The 13,982-nt window shown below is 40.5% G+C and overlaps 1 protein-coding gene across 1 annotated transcript in view; it reads right to left on the bottom strand.

Moving 5' to 3' along the window:
• The window catches only part of LOC103513265 (facilitated trehalose transporter Tret1-2 homolog), a gene marked incomplete at its 5' end in the record, with an annotated part of 28,953 nt that extends 15,446 nt beyond the window's left edge, over positions 1 to 13,507 (bottom strand). The window contains one exon of the mRNA XM_026826519.1: positions 13,279 to 13,507. Within this exon, the coding sequence (XP_026682320.1) occupies positions 13,279 to 13,507 (229 nt within the window). The remainder of the gene's footprint in view (positions 1 to 13,278) is intronic.
• Positions 13,508 to 13,982: the final 475 nt, after the last annotated feature.

Genomic DNA, 13,982 nt, shown 5'->3' with positions numbered 1-13,982 from the left:
AAAAAAAATAGACTTTAACCACAAAGCTTCTAGGGTACTACTCACACACCCGGATGGAAAGTAGCGCCTCTGCCTTGTAAGCGCTAGGTATGCGGGTACGATTCCCATCTTGGCGGATTTTATCCTAAACAGATAAGGTTCGTTCTCGGAACGGCTGGCTTTTTTCTTATCCTGTCTTGTCTTTTCGTTTTCGGGACGATAAGATAATAACTCAGCAGTTACAGTTCCCTTTGTCAAACCTCATTAAAAAAAAAAAGAAAAAAAATCTAACAAAGGGACCAGTTTGTCTTCGTACATTCTTTGCTGACCTACTGATTGTGATGGGCGTCTGAGAGACGGACAATGCCGGAAGCAAATGTTTTAACAAGCCGTCTCGGAGACGGACATTAGCAGTTATACAGAGACAGCAGTTATAGCTACCAGTTAAGTGATAAGACAGCAGATTGCAGGATTGTTTGTTAAAGGCGTCACCCATACGGGTGGCTTTTGTGTCCATAAAGTCACCCATGAGGCTGAGAGCACCCGAAAAGGAAGACAGGATAGGAGAAAGTCAGCCTTTCCGAGAACTAACATAATCTGTTCAGGATAAAATCCTACCCGGCCGGGAATCGAACCCGCGGCCTAGCACCTACGAGACGCGCTACCAACCAAGTTAGGCTGGCTGCAATAGACTTTGCAAATTTGCGTAGCTGCAATTTTTGTTATGGTAGGTCATCGGCCTTTGGATCCCGAGATAAATCAATTCGGGGAAAAAAGTAAATTTTGTAGATTTTCGTAGTACGCCTTCACGACTTACCATCTCACCATCTTCGTTATTTGGCTTCATAACAGGGCTCAGAAAATTTTGACAGTTTAATGATTGACCTTTTTCCTCGATATGTTGACCATGTCTACCAAATTTCTGAACCAACACTTCAGCACTTCTTGTCGTGGAAAACGGACAAAAGTAAAAGTAAAGAGTTGAAACTTACATTCGTTCGGTCAAAATCTTTTAGCTAACGCTGTAGCTGTACTAATCCCATTGGCAAAAACGATTTCGCGTGATTTTCCCCTAGTTTTTTTTGTAAACCCTTGAAGAGATTTAGAGGTAGGTATCTACTGTTAATTTACGGCAACTTTACGTCGATTCTTTTCCCCACCTCTACGAATTGTCCATCAAAGCCTGCCATTGGTTGATTAATGTGATTCATTATTATCAATTTATCACTGTTATCAGATATCATTTATAGTCCCCAGATAAGAGCACGAGCAAATGATAATAATTTTACAACAGAGCGTGATTGTTGTGATTGCGTTCCGATACATAATATTACTTTGTATTTACCAATGACATCAATATTTAATTATTAATTTTATTTCATCATTAATTTTATTTATCTAAAAAAAAGAAGGTCCAGCGAATTGGAACACATCACATGCCTTTAGGCAAACTCCATTTTTCTGGGGTAAACGTTTATCTCTTTGTAAGGGAGGGTAGCCTAGTTAGCTTGAAGGGTAGCGCGTCTGCCTTGTAAGCGCTAGGTCGCGGTTTTGATTTCTGCCAGGGGCGAATTTTACCTTAAACAGATAAGGATCGTTCTCGGAAGCTTTCTCCTATCTTGTCTTTCTTTGATTTCGGTACGACCTTAGCAGTTAAGTTCCCTCTATCAAACCTTAAAAAAAGAAGAAGAAAAAAAGCTCACAATTATAGGTAGGTACTTACATCTGATCGTCGGAATAAGCTGGTGATTATCTCCAAGAGTTTGAATTTCCACATTAGATTGAACATCTCACTGGAACCTGAAGCTATACGATGGCATTTATCCCGAAGACACCCAAACACCCAGATAATCGCTAGAAAAGACACTTAGGTAAACAATAAATGGACTTGAATACGAGATGAAAATCACTAAAAACTGCGGAAAAATCACTCGAAAATTAGGGACAAGCTAATCGGAAAACAGATAATCGCTAGAAAAGACACTTAGGTAAACAATAAATGGACTTGAATACGAGATGAAAATCACTAAAAACTGCGGAAAAATCACTTAAAAATTAGGGACAAGCTAATCGGAAATTTTTTTCGGAAATCTCCAGAAAATCACTTAAGGCCCGGGGAAAAATCGCACTTAGTTAACTATACTCGAAAGAGAGATAAAAAGTGCAGTCACATAGAAGAAAAAAAATCACTCAAAACCACCCAAACACCCAGATAATCGCTAGAAAAGACACTTAGGTAAACAATAAATGGACTTGAATACGAGATGAAAATCACTAAAAACTGCTGAAAAATCACTCAAAAATTAGGGACAAGCTAATCGGAAAATTTTTTCGGAAATCTCCAGAAAATCACTTAGGGCCCGGGGAAAAATCGCACTTAGTTAACTATACTCGAAAGAGAGATAAAAAGTGCAGTCACTTAGAATAAAAAAAAAATCACTCAAAAACCAGAAAAAATAGCCCCGGAACTTGTGGAATCTAAATGAAAAAATCACTCAAACCCGGAGTAAATTCCAAAAAAATCACTCAAGCCTAGGAAAATCTCCGTCTGTCCTCAGCCTCTGGTGTCCGCGCTACTCAGATCGATCTGGAGATAATCCAAATGCAGAGTGAGTTCAAATGTAGAACTGGTCTGGAGGTCCAGATGAATGATAACAGCAGAGATTATCAGGGTCCACATGGAAGTCGGTTCCAGTTAGAATCCGAATAATGTACGAGAATGTATTAGAAAAAATAAGTTCGAAAAACGTACATACGTACATAAACATGTTTTTATGTTAAGATCCGCGAAATAAGTTTGTTCAGTACCGATGTACATAATTATGCTAATTTTTGTCCCCCTCCCTCTCCCCCTAACGGAAATTGATGATTTTTCGTTGGAAAATCAATATTTAGATGTTTAGGTATATTTACTTTAAAGAGAAAACGGGAAACGAAGCCAACTTGAAAAACAGTAAAAGTTTAAAAGATTGACACATACATAACACCCGAGGCCGCACAAACGGAAAAGAAGATTTTGGATTTATCTTTATCGATAGACACTTTTTTTAGTTCAAGGAATGACTATCAATGAATGTTCAATGAATAAAATGTATCCAACAGTATTTTCTGTTAGTACAGGTGTTTTTGGTATTTCACACAATCGCTTTGGTATTAAAATTAATATCCAGACAGTCAGAATTCCCTGTCGGTAGCACAACTCGCCTCGTAGACAAGAGGTCACGGGTTTAACCCTTTGAAGCATACCGGTTTCACAGTGTAACCACCTTCTATACTGCGCCTCAGACGTAAACAGATATAGGAATCATGCTGATTTCTTATTCGATTTGATACTGATGCTGTTCTCTATCGGCCGCTCAAAGAATTTTTTAGTTTACTCTGTTTACTTTTTGCAAATCATAAATCTTATCAGTCGAGTCGTGACAACAGGTGATTTTTTGAGAGGATAGAATTTTTCCAAAAGTTTTTGCCAATTTAAATTAATTAAATTGTGTTTTTGTAAGAACCAGTTATATTTTTATGTGGCAAATATTCTTAAATTGCAATTGGTGCATAATTATTTGTGGATGGCAGAATGGTTTGGTCGTTCTGATCGCTAGAAGGTCTGGTTTCACTGTGTAACCGGTGTGCCACTCGTGGACCTGACTTTTACCAAGGAAACCCTATACTGCTATATGTAAGTATAGCTTGATTTCCCCACTTTTTTAATAATTTTAATTTTAACAATTTTAATTTTAATAAAGTGCAATACCGGTGCTTTATTAATTTTAGAGCAAGAAATTTGCCATAACCAGAGCCAAAAATATATTGTACTTTATTGGTACATCGTACAAAAAAAACTCTTCTAACATAGGTGGTTTTACCCCTTTCAAAGAAAACACACCCACACACCCACATTATTTATTTTCATTAGACAGAATAGTATACCCCTACTTTTATTTATTGTTTCAGGTCCAATTTATCAAAGTTTATATATATTTTGTTGTTTTATATAGGGGAAGTTCTGAGGAAAACTATGTCCACATTCAGCATACCGGTTTCACTGAGTAACCACCCCCCATAAAATGGGCGGGGTTGGGCGGGTGGGGCGGATTTTTTCAGAAACCTCATTTTTTATCATATCTGAACTAGGATTTTTGAGAAATTTTAAAAAATTCCCAAAATTTGAGGTCGCGTGCTTCAAAGGGCTAAACTCCAGATAAAGCAGGGAACTGTCTGTCATGAGAGTGTGGCAAATGTTCCAAAGGTCTGAGAGACCAGGGTCTGAAAAGTAGGCTGATAGGGTCACCATTTGGGGAATCAAATGCTCCTGGCTTTTCCCGGCCCCACTCAGACTGGGTGAGGTTAATGTGAGGGGGTGTAGGAGGGTAACTGGTCAGTAAAAGGGCGGTAAAGTTCCCGTCACTAAAAACCTCAACAGGTCTGGTATACACTGACTTTGAACCCCTTTTAAAAATAGACTAATTTATCGACTATTACGCCTAGCTAAGTGACTTAGGTACATTAATGTTAAACGTACCTGGCGTACCTGCTCAATCTAGTTGAACCCCTTTTAAAAATAGACTAATTTATCGACTATTACGCCTAGCTAAGTGACTTAGGTACATTAATGTTAAACGTACCTGGCGTATCTGCTCAATCTAGTACTATAAAAGAAGACATGAGAATTCTAGAACCACATGTGGGATTCCTAAAACAGGTGTCCTCCAGATTGAAAACATGTCCCATATCAGAACCCAGGACCGCATTGAAAATGTGTCCCAGAACCTTGGTAACAACCCCTATTTTATGCGAGAATGTAGTAACTGGTATCTATCTAGGGGTAGTAACTAAATAGTAACCAAGGAGCTACCACAAAATACTCGAACACTATTTTGAAAACATGAGCAATGCTCCTTGCAGAAATTTTTGTCAGACAGACGCCATTAGTATTAAAGCAGAAGAAAATAACCAACATAAAGGAAATAGGAAAACTTCATCATTTAGGAACGCGGGCGGGAATCGAACCCGCGGCCTAGCGCTTACAAGGCAGACGCACTACCAACTAAGCTAACTAGGCTGGCACTTGATTTTTTTAATAAGAGGGTTGATACAGGGAACTGTAACAAAGTCTTATCCTACTGATCTATTCACTCTGTTCAGGACGAAGTTAGCTCCGAGCGGAAATCCAATCCGCTTTATAGTTACCGAATTTACCCTATTTACCCCTTTAGCAATTGTTCAGATACTTTCAGGTCAGCGTGTTCTTTTTATTGAGCACCTAGGGCACTAGGTGGTTGTTTTTGCTGTAGGTCGTCTTCTAGTACAGTCTATGCCTGAGGTTGTTTTAATTACCTCAGTAGCTAGCTTGCTTCAGTACTGACTAGACTTCTCAGAGGTGCGCAACCTATGGCTTACGAGTTTACGAACCCGCACGACTCCCTTGGGGAGCCTAGAAGTCCAATAGCACTTTAAATCATGTCGTGTAAGCGCTAAAGTAGCGGGTTTGATTCCTGCCCGGGGCAGATTTTTTCCCTCTTTATAACTCATTGAATGATAAGAGATAAAGTCATGTTAGTAATGACCGTCAAAGTTATGAATGAGTCAGTTGAATAGCCAGTAGCTATTTGTTATTTGTTCTGGTAGGTGGTGTAGACTATGACAAAATTCATTTTGGAAGTCCGTGTTGGTTCAAGGGTATTATTTATTTTTTCCTAACCTGCGTACCGTGTTTAGGTACTGGCTTGATTTTTTAAGAGGGTTGATACAGGGAACTGTAACAAAGTCTTATGATCTATTCACTCTGTTCAGGACGAAGTTAGCTCCGAGCGGGAATCCAATCCGCTTTATAGTTACCGAATTTACCCTATTTATTAGACTTTAGCAATTGTTCAGATACTTTCAGGTCAGCGTGTTCTTTTTGAGTACCTAGGGCACTAGGTGGTTGTTTTTGCTGTAGGTCGTCTTCTAGTACAACAGCCTATGCCTGAGGTTGTTTTAATTACCTCAGTAGCTAGCTTGCTTTAGTACTGGCTAGACTTCTCAGAGGTGCGCAACCTATGGCTTACGAGTTTACGAGCCCGCACGACTCCCTTGGAGAGCCTAGAAGTCCACTAGCACTTTAAATCATGGCGTGTAAGCGCTAAAGTAGCGGGTTTGATTCCTGCCCGGGGCAGATTTTACAGTTACAGTTCCCTCTTTAAATAATAGGTAATAGAACTGCGGACGGACAGGAGGATAAGGCCGGGACACACATCACCACAACCGCGTCAGCACCGTTGTGGTGCGGTGATGCCTTGTTTTTCTTTCTCTCTATAGCACGTCCAACACTCGGCCGTTGGTGCGGGCTCGGTTCGGTTATGTGCTAAAGTAGCGGGTTTGATTCCTGCCCGGGGCAGATTTTTTCCCTCTTTATAACTGATTAAAATCCGCCCCGGGCGGGAATCGAACCCGCGGCCTAGCGCTTACAAGGCAGACGCACTACCAACTAAGCTAACTAGGCTGGCTCAATAGCACTTTAAATCATGGCGTGTAAGCGCTAAAGTAGCGGGTTTGATTCCTGCCCGGGGCAGATTTTACAGTTACAGTTCCCTCTTTAAATAATAGGTAATAGAACTGCGGGCGGATAGGAGGATAACTTATTCAAAGGCCGGGACACACATCACCACAACCGCGCCAGCACCGTTGTGGTGCGGTGATGCCTTGTTTATCTTTCTCTCTATAGCACGTCCAACACTCGGCCGTTGGTGCGGGCTCGGTTCGATTATGTGTGTTAAGACTTCTTTAAGGGCATCATAAGTTCACAGTCTCTTTTCCAAACATTCAGGGGGTGACCACTTTCAAAAGGTTACACACTGCTGTTCTAAATGACACCGCGCCAGCACCGTTGTGGTGCGGTGATGCCTTGTTTTTCTTTCTCTCTATAGCACGTCCAACACTCGGCCGTTGGTGCGGGCTCGTTTCGATTATGTGTGTTAAGACTTCTTTAAAGGCATCATAAGTTCACAGTCTTTTTTCCTAACATTCAGGGGGTGACCACTTTCAAAAGCTTACACACTGCTGTTCTAAGTTACAGTTGTCACAATTACTAGCTACCATAGATTACCTGGTCGGGTTGCTTAACATACATAATGATAAATAATGAGAGTCAGTTGAGATAGAGAGAGGTAGGACAAGATTATTGACGAGTTGCTGAACTAATCTGTTCATAATTACCGGTAATTGGGCTATAAAATGTTACGTGACCACTATTTTTTTCTATTAACTCTGACATCAATGGAAATGTACAAATTTTTCATCAGTAACTATATTTATTTACAAATTAACAATCGCAGACAATTAATAAATAGATTGACCAGGTCGGGTTGCTTAACATACATAATGATAAATAATGAGAGTCAGCTGAGATAGAGAGAGGTAGGACAAGATTATTGACGAGTTGCTGAACCTAATCAGTTCATAATTACCGGTAATTGGGCTATAAAATGTTACGTGACCACTATTTTTTCCTATTAACTCTGACATCAATGGAAATTGAAAGTAGGTTTACTTTAACAATTAAAACGAATAGGTAGGTAATTGAGCCAGGCTAGTGAGCTTGAGAGGCAAAAGGCGAATCTCTTCCCACCCGGGGCGAACTTTATGTTAAACAGATAAGGTTCGTTCTCGGAACGGCTGGCTTTCTCTTATCCTGTCTTCCTTTTCACTTCGATTTCGGGAAGACACATAAGACCTCAGCAGTTACAGTTTCCTCTATCAAACCCCTAAAAAACTCCCTGATTCCTAAGTAGGTACATAAAATAAAACAAATAGAAAATCAACTGAAAACATCATCAGAATTTAGAATGTAATTTTTATTTAAGATTTTTTTTTATTTTTACAATGACTACTAACATTTTTCATGTACCTGCGCTTACGCAGACGTTAACATCAATTTCAACATTAAGTTGGAGATCCACGGATTAGCAATATGCAATATGGATAGCCATTTCCTCCACTCCTATAATCTAAACCATAATCTAAAGCTAAGGTACATAATTGCGGTGATAACGTACGTCACTGTGGCTTACCCCAAAATAGACCACACGAGTCTAGACAGAAAATGCTTTGAGGTTGCTATGAATTTATGTGCAATAAAATGGTGAGACAGCCGCTTCGGTATGCAAATAGTGTAGATTACTGTAGATGAAAAGGTGCATCTGAAGCTATGTCCACACTTAGTCGACGGCCGTCGATCGACATCGACTAAAACCGTCCACACTGCCTCGACAACATAGATTCACCTCTTCGATCGACGGTCAGTCGTCGACTATGTGTGGACATAGCTTAATGCACTATGGTCGATAGATTGACATCCGTTTGGAAACGATCTCATATTGGAAGCGTAGACGGGCAACATTTAGTAGCGCGTATAGGGTTACCAGACAAGAAATTTCAAAAGGAGGACATTTTAACAAAATGGAGGACGCAGAAAATAATCAACACAAAAATCAGCAATATAAGAAGTAACATTTTTTTCTTTCTTGGACATTTTAACAAAATGGAGGACGCAGAAAATAATCAACACAAAAATCAGCAATATAAGAAGTAACATTTTTTTCTTTCTTTTTTTTAACTCTTTTATATACCTACTGAATATACACCGTACATTGTACATGGGCTTAATTGCACAAAAATTGCATTCATGCTTTTCAGAAGTTCGAGTCCTGACGGCCTCTTCTCAACGGAAAACGAGGCCGAACAAAAAGGCGGACATTTTGCTATATTTTAAAACGGCGGGCGGACGGAGGACAAACGTATCAAAAGAAGGACATGTCCGCCAAAAAGCGGACGTCTGGCAAGCCTAAGCGCGTAGTCGCCTGAAACCCTCTGTTATAGAGGGTCTCTATGATTTTCATAGCTTTTTTTGCCGGCGTATACGCGATACTAAAAGGAGCGTGTCTAGTGACACAAGCCTTAGAGGCGAACGCAGGACTATAGCTTAAGCTTTGAAACTGCATAATACAGACCCAATATTAGGTACAAGTTCGGTGCAAAGTTCCAATTCAATTTACAAACCGTTTTATCTCTCTGATTACTATCGCCATCAACCAAGTCACCATTCCCCTGGTGCTCTGAATTCAGTGCAAGGTGATCCATAATCTGGTTTTGCCCAGTGCCAAACTGACCACGGTAAGGGTTTAAGGTGAAACGAATTGAGTCGCTAAATTACATTGTCTGCCACCAAGAACATTGATTGTTTAGAATGGACTGAGCGAGAAACGAATTGAGTCGCTAAATTACATTGTCTGCCACCAAGAACATTGATTGTTTAGAATGGACTGAGCGATTTTTTTTTTCTTTTCTTTTTCTGTTAGCTATTATTTTCAATTAAGAAGTTAGTTTTTGTTCTCTCAAACTCTCACAAACGTCAAATTGGTTGAACAAACGGAATAAGATCGAAGTTTTTTTTGAAGAGGTTTGATAGAGGGAACTGTAACTGCTCAGGTCTTATCGTCCCCAAAGCAAAGAAAGAAGGAAAACAGGATACGAGAAAGCCAGGCGTATCGAGAACGAACATTATCCCTTCAGGATAAAATTCGCCCCAGGCGGGAATCGAATCCGCGAAAAAGATTCAGACTGCGGTTTCTCAGGTGGTCTGACAGAAATCTAGTACTATAACTCCTTGTAGTCCTTGTCCTGAATCTAGTACGAATGTACTTCGAGTGGACACCGGTCAGTATGAGTGATAACTATTTGGTCCGTTGGATTAAGGCTATGTCATAGGTACATATAATCTAGTACTATAACTCCTTGTAGTCCTTGTCCTGAATCTAGTACGAATGTACTTCGAGTGGACACCGGTCAGTATGAGTGATAACTGTTTGGTCCATTGGATTAAGGCTATGTCATAGGTACATAATTGCGGTGATAACGTACGTCACTGTGGCTTACCCCAAAACAGACCACAGGAGTCTAGACAGAAAATGCTTTGAGCTTGCTATGAATTTATGTGCAATAAAATGGTGAGACAGCCGCTTCGGTGTGCAAATAGTGTAGATTACTGCAGATGAAAAGGTGCATCTAAAGCTATGTCCACACTTAGTCGACGGCAGTCGATCGACATCGACTGAACCCGTCCACACTGCCTCGACAACATAGATTCACCTCTTCGATCGACGGTCGGTCGTCGACTATGTGTGGACAATAGTGGACATAGCTTAATGCACTATGGTCGATAGATTGACATCCGTTTGGAAACGATTTACGAGCGGCGAGTGTGTGAGGCTTCTATAGGGCGTCTGAGAGACGGACAATGCCGGAAGCAAATGTTTTAACAAGCCGTCTCGGAGACGGACATTAGCAGTTATACAGAGACAGCAGCTATAGCTACCAGTTAAGTGATAAGACAGCACATTGCAGGATTGTTTGTTAAAGGCGTTACCCATACGGGTGGCTTTTGTGTCCATAAAGTCACCCATGAGGCTGAGAGCACCCGAAAAGGAAAACAGGATAGGAGAAAGTCAGCCTTTCCGAGAACTAACATAATCTGTTCAGGATAAAATCCTACCCGGCCGGGAATCGAACCCGCGGCCTAGCGCCTACGAGGCAGACGCGCTACCAACCAAGCTAGGCTGCCTGCAATAGACTTTGCAAATTTGCGTAGCTGCAATTTTTGTTATGGTAGGTCATCGGCCTTTGGATCCCGAGATAAATCAATTGGGGGGAAAAAAGTAAATTTTGTAGATTTTCGTAGTACGACTTCACGACTTACCATCTCACCATCTTCGTAATTTGGCTTCATAACAGGGCTCAGAAAATTTTGACAGTTTAATGATTGACCTTTTTCCTCGATATGTTGACCATGTCTACCAAATTTCTTCAAAACTGAACCAACACTTCAGCACCTCTTGTCGTGGAAAACGGACAAAAGTAAAAGTAAAGAGTTGAAACTTACATTCGTTCGGTCAAAATCTTTTAGCTAACGCTGTAGCTGTACTAATCCCATTGGCAAAAACGATTTCGCGTGATTTTCCCCTAGTTTTTTTTGTAAACCCTTGAAGAGATTTAGAGGTAGGTATCTACTGTTAATTTACGGCAACTTTACGTCGATTCTTTTCCCCACCTCTACGAATTGTCCATCAAAGCCTGCCATTGGTTGATTAATGTGATTCATTATTATCAATTTATCACTGTTATCAGATATCATTTATAGTCCCCAGATAAGAGCACGAGCAAATGATAATAATTTTACAACAGAGCGTGATTGTTGTGATTGCGTTCCGATACATAATATTACTTTGTATTTACCAATGACATCAATATTTAATTATTAATTTTATTTCATCATTAATTTTATTTATCTAAAAAAAAGAAGATCCAGCGAATTGGAATACATCACATGCCTTTAGGCAAACTCCATTTTTCTGGGGTAAACGTTTATCTCTTTGTAAGGGAGGGTAGCCTAGTTAGCTTGAAGGGTAGCGCGTCTGCCTTGTAAGCGCTAGGTCGCGGTTTCGATTTCTGCCAGGGGCGAATTTTACCTTAAACAGATAAGGATCGTTCTCGGAACGGCTGGCTTTCTCCTATCTTGTCTTTCTTCTTTCTTTGATTTCGGGACGATACGACCTTAGCAGTTAAGTTCCCTCTATCAAACTGTTTAAGAGTAACTCTTACTTGGTGAAAATTAGAATAGAAAATTAGAATACTTTAAAAAAAGAAGAAGAAAAAAAGGTCACAATGGGTAGCCTAGTTAGCTTGAAGGGTAGCGCGTCTGCCTTGTAAGCGCTAGGTCGCGGTTTCGATTTCTGCCAGGGGCGAATTTTACCTTGAACAGATAAGGATCGTTCTCGGAACGGCTGGCTTTCTCCTATCTTGTCATTCTTCTTTCTTTGATTTCGGGACGATACGACCTTAGCAGTTAAGTTCCCTCTATCAAACCTTGAAAAAAAAGAAGAAAAAAGGTCACAATTATTATTATTGTATTCTTATTAGATAGATATTGTGATAGAAATTAGTGTCCGCCCTACACTTGGAGTTAGACCACGCTACGCCACTGGTCATAGCTATAATTCGATTGGGCTGTTTGATACAGCAAATTCGCACTTAATCTCTTGATTTTGGAGTTATAATGACGTAACATGACGAGAAAAATTATTTATGACCTTTTTTTTGGTTTGATAGAGAGAACTGTGACAACTAACAAGCTAACAACGGATGTCTTATCGTCCCGAAATCGAAGGTAGAAGGAGTACAGGATAGGAGAAAGCCAGCCGTTCCGAGAACGAACCTTATCCGTTCAGGATAAAATCCGTCCCACACCTTAAGAACTAATCTTACCGATCCACGAGAATTAATTCGACTAATCGCTACAGTTTGATAGCTAATCTCTGACGTTGAACAAAGGTGGGTGACGGAACAGATGACAATAGTCATAGCTATAATTCGATTGGGCTGTTTGATACAGCAAATTCGCACTTTTTACTTCGCAATAAATCTCTCGAGTTATAATGACGTAACATGTCGAGAAAAATTATTTATGACCTTTTTTTTTGGTTTGATAGAGAGAACTGTGACAACTAACAAGCTAACAACGGAGGTCATATCGTCCCGAAATCGAAGGTAGAAGGAGTACAGGATAGGAGAAAGCCAGCCGTGCCGAGAACGAACCTTATCCGTTCAGGATAAAATCCGCCCCACACCTTAAGAACTAATCTTACCGATCCACGAGGCTTCACCAGGGGTGACTAAAATGTGACTCGACTCCCTGTGTAGCTGTGGTAGGAGAACTGCTGAGAACCCCTGACACATCCCTATGGACATGTTCACTGAATGTGCGGACAGTGATGCCATCAGCTGAAAAAAGGAGAGAGAAATTAAAAATTATTACCTATTTATTTATTTGATTGTGAACAGATCACATGAGATTTGGCAACAAACAAAGACCAATGAAATGGAAGAACAATGAACTTTTAATCAAGCCGCCAGCTTAGTTAGCTTGGTTGGTAGCACGCCTGCCTTGTAAGCGCCAGGCCGCGGGTTCGATTCCCGCCCGGGGCGAACATTATCCTAAACAGGTAAGGATTGTTCTCGGAACGGCTGTCTCTCTTATCCGGCCGCCATTACCATGGGCCAGTTGGAAATTTCCGACCAGCGATTTGAACCACAGCTCCCTCGGTTACGAACCTAGTAGAACAACTGTACTACTGGGATTTACTATGTTAGAGAGTCTGTTATTAAATAATAGAGCTTAGGCCGTTTATAATAGTTGAACATCTCTCTATTATAGCACTATCACAACCAGGGCCGTCATGAAAAGTTGGTGATTGAGTTCGGACTTACCTATGGCCACTCCAGTAATGAATCTGCCGATGCAAAGCTGAAGAACATCGTCAGCAAACGCCATAAGCAGCCATCCGAAGAAGAAAGGAATGGAGGCGACTTGCAGGGTGGTCTTTCTGCCCCACACCTCCATGATGGTACCGGATAGGAGGGCACCCAGGGGGTTCGAGATAACGCCCAGACTTGCTGAAAACCGAAAATGCAAGTTGTTAGTAAATAGAAACGGGAAGAAAAGGAAATTTTATTTTATCTGGTACCTATGTTATTTATGGTACTTGGTCTGTAGAACAAAATAACAAAATGTTTTTTTTTTTTTTGTAAAAATATTGGTATTTATAGGTATTCGAGCAGCCAAATTAATCCTTTGCAGGATGGAGAGAAAACGAGAGATGAGAATAGCAAGATAAGAGAGGAGATTAAACAACGAAGTTGATCCTGTGCGCTGAAATATGATCTCAGTGGATATTAGATGAGCCAGAGGGTACGGATTAGCTGTAACCAGGCCTGTCCTCAGGGGGGGGTGCCATTTGCCCCCCGGCCCGGGTCCCTCAATGAGGCCTGGGATCAACAGTTCCTAATTTGACTAAGACAAAGAGGATTTTTTTTTTTAAGGAATTTTAATTGTATTAAGCTAATATTTAGCTAATGACAACCTTGTTTGTAAACAAATTGGTGCAAGGAGAGGCCCACTAAACGAATTACAT

Source organism: Diaphorina citri, unplaced genomic scaffold (assembly GCF_000475195.1).
Source record: "Diaphorina citri unplaced genomic scaffold, Diaci psyllid genome assembly version 1.1 scaffold947, whole genome shotgun sequence".
In the NCBI taxonomy this organism is placed as follows: Eukaryota; Metazoa; Arthropoda; class Insecta; order Hemiptera; family Psyllidae; genus Diaphorina; species Diaphorina citri.
Note: the sequence above shows the minus strand (reverse complement) of the source record. Positions and strands in the feature narration are given on the sequence as shown.